The sequence below is a fragment of the Nomascus leucogenys genome, chromosome 9, assembly GCF_006542625.1.
Source record: "Nomascus leucogenys isolate Asia chromosome 9, Asia_NLE_v1, whole genome shotgun sequence".
In the NCBI taxonomy this organism is placed as follows: Eukaryota; Metazoa; Chordata; class Mammalia; order Primates; family Hylobatidae; genus Nomascus; species Nomascus leucogenys.
The window spans coordinates 30,139,009-30,153,912 of record NC_044389.1 but is presented as its reverse complement, the minus strand read 5'-3'; the positions used below and the strand labels follow the sequence as shown (position 1 = coordinate 30,153,912).

Genomic DNA, 14,904 nt, shown 5'->3' with positions numbered 1-14,904 from the left:
AAAAAAAAAGGTTTACTGGAGGCTGGAGGGAGTAACATTTAAACAGACCTAAAGAATGAGTTGAAGTTACTCAAGTGGAGGTGAAGTGAGGTAGAATGGGAGAAGCAGGGATATTTTAGGCAGAGGGAGCTACATGAGCAGGGATCTAGGCTAGAAAGCTTGGCACATTTATTTTGCTTTAAAATTATGTGATGTAATTGGCATTTGTGGACTACTTTGAGAACCTAATCTCTGTAATTTTGTTTCTATGGCAAATAAAGTTACTTAATCTTCAAGAGAACTTTCAGAACTGTGGAACCTCAGAATTTTAGAACTTCAGAAATTCTGAGATGTAGAGACCATTGATAAACAGGGATGGTTAAGCCTACCTGCTTTTAGGTATTAAGACTGTGGACTGTGGCCAAGCCCAGTGCCTCACGCCTGTAATCCCAGCACTTTGGGAGGCCAAGGTGGGGCGGATCACGAGGTCAGGAGATCAAGACCATCCTGGCTAACACAGTGAAACCTCATCCCTACTAAAAATACAAAAAATTAGCTGGGCATGGTGGCAGGCACCTGTGGTCCCAGCTACTCGGGACGTTGAGGCAGGAGAATGGCGTGAACCCGGGAGGCGGCCCTCGCGGTGAGCCAAATTGCATCACTGCACTCTAGCCTGGGTGACAGAGCAAGACTCCGTCTCAAAAAAAAAAAAAAAAAAAGACTGTGGATTGCAATGGTAAGATATTTCTTACGAAAAATGGAGGAATTATAACTAAGGAGGCCAGAAGAGCTTGGGAATTAGTATTTTTAGGTTAAGTGAACTGGAAGAGGCCCAAAGAGGGCAAGAATTGAGTTTGAATTGAGTTTGTTTTCACCGCTTTCTTAAAGGAAAGAACCTCCAGTTTTTCTTCTTGTGTTATAACCATTTCTGTAGAGTAGAATGAAAGAAAGGAACTTGAAGTTGCCAGTATGTTCAGTGATCATCATTGTGTCATTGCCTGTTTTTCCCATTGTGCTATACATCTAAGGAATAGCATGAGAAATCTCTGCAGTGCATCGTATAGTTTCTTTTGGTCTCTATGTAGAATTAGTACACAAACCAAAAGAGGTACATAGCAAGAATATTAAGTTGCAGAAGAAGCAGTTTTTCCATGACCACTTTCCAGTTATTGGAATTTAGACTCTTTATAAACTGTTCTCAGATAGCAGCATTATCAGGCTTAAAGTCATTTAGACACAGAAACAGCAAGTAAATATTGTCCTTATCTTGTGTATATTATCTTCAGCATATTATTGACAGCAGATAATCATCTTAATACCCTGTTTGTTTTTATGTTTTACCCACTAATTCCTCAATAGATAATTATTTTCCTAAAATAATGAGTATAATTTACAAGGAAAATAATAGTATTTTCTTTTTCTGGATTTAGTAATCCTGTTATGCTTTCTAAAGAAAAAATAACTCTTTTGTTTCTTAGGTTTTATAGTTCTTTGATATAGACCCCTCTCAAATTGCAAACCTCCCCCTCATTGAAAATTAATATCCTAGAGATTTATAGTTTATAGGCTACTTTTAAAAACAGCATCACATTTAATTCTTACAAGAGTGTAAAGTAGAATTCATTCATTTATCAAACATCTATTAAAGGTACGTATTATGTATCAGGCATTTTTCTAGGTACTAGGGATTTAGAAATGAGTAAGATGATTATTAGCCTCAAGAAGTTCCTAGGGAGGCAGACTAGTAAGTAAAAAAATATGATTGTACTATAGTGAAGTAAATACCACAGTCCTAAGAATTGGGTGTGATGTTAGTATAAATCTCTGAGTGAGTTAAAGAAGGGCTCACTAAAGTGGTGGTTCTAAAGCCTCATCTCGAAGGACATGTGGGGTGAGGACTAGATGTGCTGTCCAGCTAGGGTAGAGGGCCAGTGTATGTAATGGCACAGAGTTGTAAAATTGCATGGAAGGAAGGTACATGAGCACACAGGTTGTCAATATGACTAGAGTCAAGATGGGTAGAGAATCTATAGGAAAGGAAGTTGGGGAGAAAGCCAGGGTCTCTAGACAATGGATGATTTTGTATCATGGGAAAGACTGATTTTTATCTCATATCTTGTAGATGGAAGAGAGCCACTGAACCACAGTCAGGGAAATAATATAATTGTGTTTTCCATTTGGAATCACTTTGGTAGACAGTATCATTATTATCTTTGTTACGATATTCCCTTCTGTCATTCTCACGAAAGGCTTTATCCCAACCTATGTATTTAATGAGGCATGGTGGAGGAGGCAAATAGTTAAATGCATGAACTTTTCTGGATCGTTCGGTGGTAGAAAATTCATTGTAGTCACTGTAGGTGGCCCATGAACAGAGAGAGCAAAGGGTGATAGTAACCAAAGGAAGAGAATAAAGAGATGTAGAATGTCAAAAGCCACAAGTTCTGATAATAATCTCTGGCTTGTTTGGCACTTCTTAAAGACAGCTTTAAAGATCAGTGAGATTTAAAGTTATATGGAGAAGGGATTGTGAATCTCAGGGTCATGGAATAGTAAAACTATAATGAGCCTATGTGTGTGAAGTGTAGTTGTTATATCATGTGAAGTTTGATGTTGGGTGGAAGCTGAATTCCCAGTAAAGCATTTAGCCTGAAAGTTCGGGCGGAAGCTGAATTCTCAGTAAAGCATTTCTACATACGATGTACTTGTTTAAAGAGTGTTTGTATGGGCGCAGTGGCTTGTGCCTATAATCCCAGCACTTTGGGAGGCTGAGGTGGGCAGATCACTTGGGGGCAGGAGTTTGAGACCAGCTTGGCCAACATGGTGAAACCCTGTCTCTGCTAAAAATACAAAAATTAGCTGGGTATGGTGGCGGGCCTGTAGTCCCAGCTACTTGGGAGGCTGAGGCAGAAGAATCACTTGAACCCAGAAGGTGGAGGTTGTAGTGACCTGAGATCATGCCACTACACTCCACCCTGGGCAACAGAGCGAGACTCTGTCTCAAAAACAGAAAAGAAGAGTGTTTGTAGTTCATACCAGAAATAGCTTTCCATAAAATACATGTTAGTTTGGAGTTATCTTGGAGAATTCTTAGAAGGTTATTTAACTCAGTTGTTCTTTTGCTGAGCTTCCTGTCACCTGTATGTAGGGTCAGGTAGGTCTCATCCATTCAGCAGAAATGCCAGTGGAAAATTGGAATTTTGAGAGAGATTTTCAAACTTTGTTTGAAGACAAAATATAAAACACAAACCCCTGGTGCTCTGACTACATATAATATAACCGTGCATTGTTCAGCTTTTCTTTTTTAGCCTTATTATAATCCTCAAGTTCCTTCTGTTGTTTTATCATGTCACTTGTAGAAATGACTTAGTTGCTCCTGGATGAAAATTTTTCACCACTGAAGGCCAACTTGTTTACCTTTGCATTCATTATTTCTCTTTTTTTAGGGTGGCATGTAATTTTATTCGTAGAATATGGTATTTTTATGAATCTGTATATGAAGAATTCTACCATGTTTCATGACTTGATAGAATGGGGCTTCTCTATTCTAGGGGCAGTTTCTCATCTGGAGGCAATTTTGCCCCTCAGGGGACATTTGGCAATGCCAGGAAACATTTTCGATTGTCAAGATTGAGGGTGGGGCTGGCACTATTGCTCATGCCTGTAATCCCAGCACTTTGGGAAGCTGAGGCGGGTGGATCAGTTGAACTCAGGATTTCGAGACCAGCCTGGGCGACATGACAAAACTCCATCTTTACAAAATATACAAAAATTAGCCAGGTGTGTTGGTGTGCCTGTGGTCCCAGCTACTCAGGTGGCTGAGGCGGGAGGATCGCTTGAGTCCAGGAGGTTGAGGCTGTGGTGAACCATAATCGTGCCATTGCACTCCAGTTTGGGTGACAGAGTGAGACCCTGTCTTTAAAAAAAAAAAAAAAGTTTGGGAGTAGGGGTAGGTGAGTAGTACTACTGATATTCTGGAGGATAGAGGTCAGTGATGCTGCTAACCATCCTGCAATATACAGGGCAACCCCTAAAGTGAATTATCTGACCCCCGAAGGTTAATAGTGACAAGGTTGAAAAACCCTATTTAGGTAATGCTTTATTCTTAGCTAATGAAATTACTTTCATTTCAGAGTTTTGAAGCACCATGTTCTTCCGTGTCATCTGAAAGCATCCAGGATGCAGATCAAGAGGTTATTGATATTCTTATTTACTTTGGTATTTTTAATGAAATTAAGTCAAACAGTTCTTACTTTTAATAAAAAACAATGACTGTAGAAACCTTGATAATACGAAAATAACAATGATGTCTCTATTTAAATCAATAGGTAGGGTTTTATGAAGTCATCCAAAACTATTCAGAAAAGTAAATTTTAGTACTTTTTACTTTTGTTTCTAGTAAGGTTATCTGTTGTGAACAAAGAGCATGAAACCAGTGGCCCACAAGTAATCTGAATTTTGATTTAATATTATGACACTTTCCCTGTTTATGCCTAGGGTTGCCAAAATGCAGTAGGACATTCACATGTTTTTACTTCATTTTAAAAATCATCAATAAGATGAAAACATTATTCAATGAAAATGAGAATACACGAGTGTTTATCTTTTTACCTGTTGCTTCATTTCCCAACCAGAGTCCCCTGACTGCTCTTCATAGAATTTTATGTTGACTTGTCCTAAGTGAAGATGAGATTCGTGGAACACTTTGTAATTGTCTTTTTAAAGACTTTTAGGCCAAGCACGGTGGCTCCAGCCTGTAATCCCAGCACTTTGGGAGGCCAAGGCGGGAGGATCACCTGAGGTCAGGAGTTCGAGACCAGCCTGGCCAACATGGTGAAACCCTGTCTCTACTAAAAATACAAAAATTAGCTGGGCATGGTGGTACATGCCTGTAATCCCAGCTACTCAGGAGGCTGAGGCAGGAGACTTACTGGAGCTCGGGAGATGGAGGTTGCAGTGAGCCAAGATCGTGCCACTGCACTTCAGCCTGGCTGACAGAGCAAGACTCTGTCTCAAAACAAAAAACTTTCAAACTATATTAATTGATTTTTATTTGTGACAGTCAATTGTATTTTTCTGTTTTGAGGTGCTCCTTGATAGAAGAAAGATGTCTCACCTCTGATCTAAAGCTAGACTGTATTTTCATTTCTTTGTATCACAATACATCAGAGAAGTATTTCTGTGAAGTGAGAATGGTCTTAAGATCTAGATTTCAGTTTATGATGGTTCATAAACAATCTTAGAAATCTCAAGAAGAATGCTTACTGTCAAGATAAAAAAAAGTTGACTCCTAAAATGAAGTGAGAATTGGAATGAGAATGAACTTACTTTAATGTCTAGGTATTTGGCTCTGTGCAAGGAGCTTCACCTAGCTTATTTCATTTATTCCTCACAAAAATCCTAAAGGAAATAGATATTAAAGATTCCTATTTTGTGAATTAACAAACTGAGACCCAAAGTCGTTAAATAATTTGCTTGCATAGGTTATGGAGGTAAGAAGAAAACTATTTTGAAAACCATGTGTGTGTTTATAAATCTTTATTCTTTTACTGTGCTCCTTCAGAGTTTTGTAAAATTTTTTCTTTCCATAAACCATCTCAAGTGAATTAATTAAGAATTAATTGCTGTCCTCTCTTGTCAATCTGCAAAGTAACTCAAAATATTTCACTGGGGTCTTTTACACTTTAGATGCAGATAGTAGAAGAGCTTCATGCTGCACGTGTGGGAAAAAGCGTGGATTTACCTGGAGAGTTAATGAGTATGGAAATTGACTTAGAAGATGATGTACATTACTCCTCTGGTATACCCTGTATGTTGATGTGTGTGCTCTCCTATGCTTTCCTAAAAATGAATGTGCCAGTATTCAATTTTTATAATATTGAGATGAAAAATGTTAAAATGTGCTCACTTGAAATGAATGATAAAGTAATAGTTTATTTTTTTAGGTACAGGAATTAGATCCAATATTTGTCTTATTGGTTTTACATATTTCATATTATTAGATATATTTTCTCTTTTTCTGTCAAGAGGTAGTAATTAGAATTATAAGTTGTCTTTTATTCTTGCTGTTATAACTTTAACAATTTCAACTATGTAAAGCACTGATCAGAAATAATGCAGAATAGCTGGTGCAGTGGCTCATGCCTGTAATTCCAGCATTTTGGAAGGCTGAGATGGGAGGATTGCCTGAACCCGGGAGTTCAAGGCCAGCCTGGGCAACATAGTGAGACCTCGTGTCTACAGAAAATAAAGTTAGCTAGGTGTGATGGCATGCGCCTGTAGTCGCAGCTACTTAGGAGGCTGAGGTGGGAGGATTGCTTGAGCCTGGGAAGTTGAGGCTGCAGTGCACCAAGATTGCACCACCGCATTCCAGCCTGGGTGACAGAACAAGACCCTTTCTCTCTCAAAAAAAAAAAAAAAGAAAGAATGCAGATTGCTTGAAGGTATTACACTTATTGATTTCTTATTCATGTTGTGAAATTTTGATCATTTTTTTTTTTTGCTACTGGGAGAAGGTAATGATAGAGATTATCCAAAATCTATCAGTGTACTGTTTCAAATTCCATTTTTTAAAAATGGTAATGCTGACCGGGCACGGTGGCTCACGCCTGTAATCCCAGCACTTTGGGAGGCCAAGGAGGGTGGATCACCTGAGGTCAGGAGTTCGAGACCAGTCTGGCCAACATGGTGAAACCCCATCTCTACTAAAAATATGAAAAATTAGCTGGGCATGGTGGCCCATGCCTGTATTCCCAGCTACTCAGGAGGCTGAGGCAGGAGAATGGCTTGAACCTGGGAAGCAGAGGTTGCAGTGAGCCAAGATTGAGCCACTGCACTCCAGCCTGGGCAATAAGAGCAAAACTCCATCTCAAAAAAAAAAAAAAAAAAGTAATGCTAATTTACATTCACATTGCAGTTTTCATCTTTCAAATGTTTTCCTATGTATTAACTTATCTGATCCTCAAAATGATCCTATGCAATAACAATGCTAGAATTATTATGTATTTTCTTTTTTTGTTTGTGGGTTTTTCTTTTGTTTTTGTTTTTTTGAGATGGGGTCTCCCTCTGTTGTCCAGGCTGGAATTGGAGCTATCTCCACTCACTGCAACCTATGCCTCCCAGGTTCAAGTAATTCTCCTGCCTCACTCAGCCTCCCGAGTAGCTGGGACTACAGGTGTGTGCCACCATGCCCGGCTAATTTTTGTATTTTTAGTAGAGATGGAGTTTCACTATGTTGGCCAGGCTGGTCTCGAACTCCTGACCTCAGGTGATTGGCCTGCCTCGGCCTCTCAAAGTGCCGGGATTACAGGCGCGAGCCACCACGCCTGGCATGTATTTTCTTTTACACATATTTATCTTTCAATTATATTCACTCAGGATATGTTAAAATTAGCTTATAATTACTAAGTGCACCACTGCCGGTGATCCACGACAGAAGTTAGAAACATAATTACTTCCCAGGCAAGTCAGTTCATAATTTAAAATCCACCTACAAGCAATTTATAATATTCTACTGGTGGGTGATTAAACATTGATTACTGTTCTTTCTCTTAAGAATCGAAGTAAAAGCAATTTTGTTTCTATTGTCTAAAGGACTTCTCTTAAGAACGCTATCAAAAACATTCTCCACGGCTGGTTTTTCACAGTCTTGGCCCCAGGTTTCCCGTGTATTTTTGCTTTGCCAACCCTTACCTTCTCTGCCCACTTTGACTTAGACGATTCTCCATCCCACTCCCACTCCAAACAGGGGTTGTAATTCCTATCCCGAGGACCCTTAATTGATTGGGGAGAAATTTACTTGGCAACAAGGATATGGGCCAGATAGATATCAGCTTGAGAGTCTAGCCAACTGTGTAAATCTCTGATACAGTTAACAAGACAAAGAGGCGTTTTAAATTTAATTGAATTTTCAATGCTTCTGTGATATCAAAATTTTAGTCATTATATAAGTCTATTATCAAGTGTCATGAAATATTTGCTCTTTTTCTTTAGCAAATAATACTTCAGACAGAAAGCTTCTAATTGTTATTGACACAAATATTCTGATGAATCATCTCAAATTTGTTAGAATTTTGAAGACAACAGAAGTACCAGGTATTTACAGAACATATTTAAAGATTCTGATTTTCTTCCTTGAGTTGATATTTTATATTAACAGTGATGTGGCTTTTTTTCCTGTGAACATGTCTCCATTTAGATATGCTATATATTAAGCATATTCAGTGTTAAAAGTTTAAAAAAGCCTTTACAGGTTAAACTAGCAATCTGAACTCACTCTTTTTTTGATCTCCAAGAGTATTTTTTTTAACATTCTGTTGACACATTATTCTCTTTTTAATTTCCATTTTATAATATATTGTCTTTCAATTTATTGTGAATTTCTTAAAGGTAGGGACTGTGTGCTTTAAAACTTTCACCTCTTGGACAGCAATTCCATTTAGTAGCTCAATAAATGTTTGTTAAATTCTAAGAAATCTTTTTATTTTTTAGGTTTTGACAAACTTGTGTTAATAATTCCCTGGGTTGTTATACAAGAGCTAGATCGTATGAAGCAAGGAAAACTACTAAAACGTGCCCAGCACAAAGCTATACCTGCAGTTCATTTCATCAGTGACAGTCTCAAAAATCAAGATAGAAAGCTATGGGGTCAATCAATACAACTTGCATCCCAAAAACATTGTAAGTATTGTTCTCTCAGGGTGCCTCCTGATTAATACTTGTTTGGGTGCAGACTCATTATTGGAGGGAAATAGTGCAAAACTTTTAAAACATTTAAACCCATTGGAATGTGAAATGGAAGGGGCATTGTGATGGTTTGTGGCTTAGTTTAGGAGTCTTTGATTTTTATTTTTCTGCTTCTCCTAGACGTTCTTACGTTATGTATATTTCACAGATAGTGACTGTATAGTTGTGTATGCATAATTATCTATATCACAGAACCTTGGACTCCTTCTTTAAAAATACCATTGCTGAGTGATGAAGTCTGTAAGTGATCTACGTTTCTAGTCTGTTAATATCACCATATGCAGTTAATGTACTGTGGAGACGATGTTGTTTTCCTGTGGTTTGTCAGAATTGGTAATAATGAATGAGGTGTTTTTACAACAAAGGTCTATAGATTTTCCCCTCATTTAATTTTTTTCAATATTAGTTTCTATTAAGTCATTTAAAAAATTGCTTTAGTCTTAAAAGCTAAGTATGTTCTTTATGTTTTATATAATTTGCTGGAAAAATATCTATATATAAAGGAACACATTTCTGTGGAGTTTATACATACATTTAGAAGATTTACTTCATTCTTTCAGAATTTGTTTCTTCCCAGCTCAGAATTATTTATATATGTAAACTTACATTATTTTAAATACCACGGATTTGTACTGTCCACTGCACCCATATTCACCGTAAGATTTGAAAGAATTCATCTTAAGAGGAATCCAATTATGGTATTAACTATGAGAAGGCTTTAAAAACCATGATTAGATTCATCTTAAGATGAATTACTTTAGTCTAAAATTTTTGTTTAGTCTTGAAATTTTGAAGAAAAAGGGTCTCTACCATTCATTCATTATCTAAAAAATATTTATTAGCTCTTAGTATATTCCAGATATAATGCTTATGAATTTTGAGTGAAGATGGTCCATGTCGAGTAGCTTTAGTTGACTATAATTTTAGCCTTGTCCTTAACTATTTGCAAAATTATATTTATTTGATATAGTATTGATCTATTATAGTGAGAGGACATAGGATTTGAAATATGATCAACCTGGGTTTATAGCATAACCTGGGGAAAGTTAAAGGTGAAGAAACTGAATAAATGAAATGAGAGGAATAACTTCCATGTCATAAAATGGTTGTGAAGATTGGTTGAGTTAATATATTAAACTAATAGCTTATGGTTCAGAATAGGCAATAATTCTCTTGTGTCCTCATTATATGAAAACCTTATGCAGATTGATAAGACTCATCTTTTTTTAAATATCTGATTTATTTTTATCACTTCTAAGTTTAGAAAGTTACTCTCTCCCAACCTGCTAGGAAGATTCACAGCACTGCACTGCTTTGAGACTATGAATTGGTAACTTTGTAGAAGAGCAGTATTTAGCAATGTGCTTGAATAAGCCTAAGGATAATAATTGTCTTTCTAGAAATGTATCCTAAAAAAAGTGAGAGATGCAGGTAAAAAAAAGTGAGAGATATTTATTTATATAAATAGTGTTCATTATAGCATTATTTATGTAACAAAAAAATTAGAATCAACCTGTATAACATTTGGAGAAGTTACATACACTGCTATAGCCACATGAGGGGACACTGTATTTGGAAAAACATTAATGACATATAATTTTAAATAAAAACAAACATAAGATTAAAAAATATGTGAAGTATAATTCTAAATTTATTTAATTATATGTATATACTGATTAGTGATGAATAGAGGTGATATTTACCGGATGGGTTTATCAGTTATTTTAATTTTCTTTATATTTTCTGTATTTTCCAGATTTTTAATTACCTTTTTTTTTTTTTTTTTTTGAGATGGAGTCTTGCCCCTGTCACGCAGGCTGGAGTGCAGTGGCGTGATCTCAGCTCACTGCAACCTCCACCTCCCGGGTTCAAGTGATTCTCCTTCCTCAGCCTCCCAAGTAGCTGGGATGACAGGCGCCCACCACAACACCTGGCTAATTTTTGTATTTTTAATAGAGATTGGGTTTCATCATGTTGGCCAGGCTGGTCTCTAACTCCTTACCTTAGGTGATCCACCTGCCTTGGCCTCCCAAAGTGCTAAGATTATAGGCATGAGCCACCGTGCCCAGCTTTTTTTTTTTTTTTTTTTTTTTTAAGACAGAGTCTTCCTTTGTCACCCAGGCTGGAGTGCAATGGTGTGAGCTTAGCTCACTGCAACCTCCACCTCCTAGCTCCACCTTCAAGAGCTTCTCGTGCCTCAGCCTCCTAGAGTAGCTAGGATTACAGGTGTGAGCCACCATGCCCAGCTGATTTTTGTATTTTTAGTAGAGATGGGGTTTCGTCATGTTGGCCAGGCTGGTCTCGAACTCCTGACCTCAGGTGATCCACCTGCCTCAGCTTCCCTCGACTCACAGGCATGAGCCACTGTGCCCGGCTAATAAAATTATATATTTTTTATAATAAGGTAAAAATAATTAAAGGCAACAAATAGTTATCTACCACTCCCCCAATCAGACATTTGTTCTGTATTTTTATATTTTTCATTGTGTTTTTATTGATTCATTTGTTTGCCAAGTATTTGTACCAGACACTGTTCCAAGTGTTGGGCCTATAACAGTGAATGAGAAAGATAAACCCTGCTGTTGAGGAGGTTAAATTCTATTAGATATTAAACATCTTAATAACTATAATTTATATAGAATTTATTTATTCTGTATGTGAGTAGAGGTCATTGATGTTGAATGCCATTTAAGCTGAATCTTTTTAATTTTTTAATTTTTTTATTTTTTTGAGATGGAGTTTTGCTCTTGTTGCCCAGGCTGGAGTGCAATGGCATGATCTCGGCTCACTGCAATCTCCGCCTCCTGGCCTCAAGTGTGCGATTCTCCTGCCTCAGCCTCCTGAGTAGCTGGGATTACAGGCATGTGCCACCATGCCCGGCTAATTTTTTAAGATATTTTTAGTAGAGATGGGGTTTCACCATGTTGGTCAGGCTGGTCTCGATCCCCTGACCTCAGGTGATCTGCCTGCCTCGGCTTCCCAAAGTGCTGGGATTACAGGTGTGAGCCACTGTGCCTTGCCAAGCTGAATCTTAAGTAATAAATACCTGGTACTTTTAAGCATTCACTATTGCCATACAGTGGGCTAAATACTTTATATACATTTTCATTTACTCCTCATGATTAAAAACTTCACCCAAGGATACATACCTAGTAAGTGGGAAAACAAGGATGCATACCCAGACTGGTCTGTTTCCGGAGTCTTTATTTTGTTCACTTTTGAACAGTACATGTACAGGTGCTCAAAAGTGTTTATTGAATAACCAAATATTTCATGAATAGTCTTACAGTTTATTTTTCTGCTCCATATATCTTAGAAAAAGTGCTACTACTGATAATCTTGAGTTTGATACCTTTAGAGCAGTGCACTGTTACTTTTAAGCCTTCTTTTATCTGCTGAATTGAATTGTTTAAAGTTAACTAATGATTTTGAGTTACACATTTTGCACTATTCATGGCATTTACCCTCTGAATTTAAGGAAAATTTGCTACTGTGATATATGTCTGTCTGGTTCACTGGTCATCTGATCAAGAAATTTAATCACATCTTCCTCACACTCATATCCTGACATAGTTGAGCTCTCTAGATTTCACCAATATGAACTCCTAAAGAGTTTGTCTTTGCATATCCATCCACTTAACATGGGAACCTGGCACAAATTAAGCCCTATATAAATATTTATTGCATGAATAAATGAGTTTTCTAATTTGAAGGATTAGAGGACTAAGTAATATAGGCCAGAAGTTGAGAGAAAAATGATTATAAACTGGGAATAAGGTTGAGACGAATTGGCTGGTATGTCTTAAATTTTAATGTATAAGAGACAGGCCAAGAGCTTAAATTAGGATCTGGGTCCAGGCTTCAAAGATTCTTACCCAGAAATATATTTGGGGTATGGTCGTGCATTCTGTGTTATTAATAAGTACCCTAGGGAGTTCTCAGGTAGGTAGTGTGTGGACTTGTGGGAAACATTATCTTTGGTCCAATTTCTACACATTGCATTATTATTATTTTATTCTTAATTTTTTTAGAGACAAGGTCTCACCCGGTCACCCAGGCTGGAGTGCAGTGGCACGATCATAGCTCACTGTAGACTTGAACTCCTGAGCTCAAGCAATCCTCCCTCCTCTGCCTCTTGAGTAGCTGGGACTATAGGACTACAGGAGTGTGCCACGAGCCTGGATAATTTTCTTGTTTTTTTGTAGAGGCAGAGTCTCACCATGTTGCCCAGGCTGATCTTGGAATCCTGACTTTAAGCGATCCCTCTGCCTCAGCCTCTCAAAATGTTGGGATCACAGGCACCACCCACCTGGCCTGCATTATTTTTATAAAAACTGAATTTTTGCTACATGTTTTGAGGCTTAGAGATTGCCAGAGGGTACCCTGTCAGCAAGTGATTAACATTTGTTAGGAATTACTTTTTGTGTTACCTTCCTAGGGCCCATATTTCTTTCTCTTGTATATCTCTAGTTGCATTGCTTTAGAGATTAAGGAAGAGCACACATAGGAAACTAGTTTAGTTGCTGGTAGAACAGTTGCTTATTAGTTCACAGACTTCTTAAGCTGAGAAAATGTTAAGTTACTTGTAATCTGTAAGTGACTGAATTGATATTAGAATTCATGGTTTTTGGTTTCTAGTCTGACATTTTAGCCTTCTGATCACATTTCTTTCCTTTGAGTTTACTAATAGCCATATCCTAGACCATTTTAATAGCAAACTAACCACATTAAATCCACAACTGTATGCTATATAAATTCTAGATTCAGTTTTAAAAAAATTATTTTACTTTTTATGTAAAAAGTTTTCTTTCTTTTATACATATATAAAATAAATATATAGGAAATACATATATTTCTTATATATGTATATATAAAATACATATATACTTTTTATTTTTTGAGATGGAGTCTCACTCTGTTGCCCAGCCTGGAGTGCAGTGGCACGATCTCAGCTCACTGCAACCTCTGCCTCGCGGGTTCAACTGATTTTCCTGCCTCAGATTCCGAGTAGCTGGGATTACAGGCACCTGTCACAACATATGGCTAATTTTTGTATTTTTAGTAGAGACAGGGTTTTACGATGTTGGCCAGGCTGGTCTCAAACTCCTGACCTCAAGTGATCTACCCACCTCGGCCTCCCAAATTGCTGGGATTACAGGTGTGAGCCACTGTGCCCAGCTGAGATATATTTTTTAATAGAGTTTATGAGAGTAGCTTTAGTTTCACGGGAAAATTGCACAAAAGACATCAAGATTTCCCACATACTTCCTGCCCCCACACAAGCATAACTTCCCCATTATCAGTATCCTTCACTGGAGTGGTACCTTTGTTATAGTTGATGAACCTCCATTGACATCATTATCACTCTGAGTACATAGTTTACATTAGGTTCACTCTTGGTGTTGTACACTCTGTGGATTTGGACAAATGTATAATGACGTGTGTCCACCATCATAGTATCATACCTTAACTACCTTAAATCTCTTAGATATTTTTGTTTTGTAAATACAGCCTAGATTATTTCTGTGGCACCCACATTTCTAGGGTACTTATTGACTGTTGCCTTTACTAAATTTGCAGATGGATTGAGTGATGAGAACAATGATGATCGAGTACTAAAATGCTGTCTCCAGCACCAGGAATTATTCCCTTGTTCTTTTGTTATTCTGTGCACGTGAGTTTCATAGTCATTTGACTTTTTATTTTTAAAAAATAAACCAAATAATTAAAAAAAATCATACAGTATCCAGCATACCAAGAATCAAAAACATACATAATTTTCCAAATCTGCCAGTAAGCATACCCACTTGTATCTGACAGTCTCATAAGGTGTGAGCACTAGAGGAATGAGATCTCAACTAGATGAAGTTTCATTTCAGTTTAATTTTTATACGATTCAGAAAACTTGAAAAAGCAGGGGAAAAGGCAACTTAACATCCCTCCAAAATAGTTCAAAAATCAGAATCTGACAGGATGAGACAAGAAATTTATTTACTTACTTATTGGTGAGGTGGAGATAGGGTAGTTTATGTTGGAGTTGTGTGCTGGGTGCCTGTTATAGAGTTGCCTGGCTTGGAGTCCTGATCTATCATTTATCAGCGTTGTGACCCTGGACAAGTTGCTTAACTTAGTTTCCCCATGTGAAATAAACAGGAATAATAATATTACCTGCCTCATGAG

The 14,904-nt window shown here is 37.4% G+C and overlaps 1 protein-coding gene across 1 annotated transcript in view; it reads left to right on the top strand.

Annotated features, from left to right (window-relative positions):
- Positions 1-14,904, top strand: part of SWT1 (SWT1 RNA endoribonuclease homolog) — a 137,233-nt gene that overhangs the window by 19,425 nt on the left and 102,904 nt on the right. The window contains exons 6-10 of the mRNA XM_030818745.1: positions 4,113-4,172; positions 5,668-5,788; positions 7,972-8,073; positions 8,470-8,658; positions 14,305-14,398. Of these exons, the coding sequence (XP_030674605.1) occupies positions 4,113-4,172; positions 5,668-5,788; positions 7,972-8,073; positions 8,470-8,658; positions 14,305-14,398 (566 nt within the window). The remainder of the gene's footprint in view (positions 1-4,112; positions 4,173-5,667; positions 5,789-7,971; positions 8,074-8,469; positions 8,659-14,304; positions 14,399-14,904) is intronic.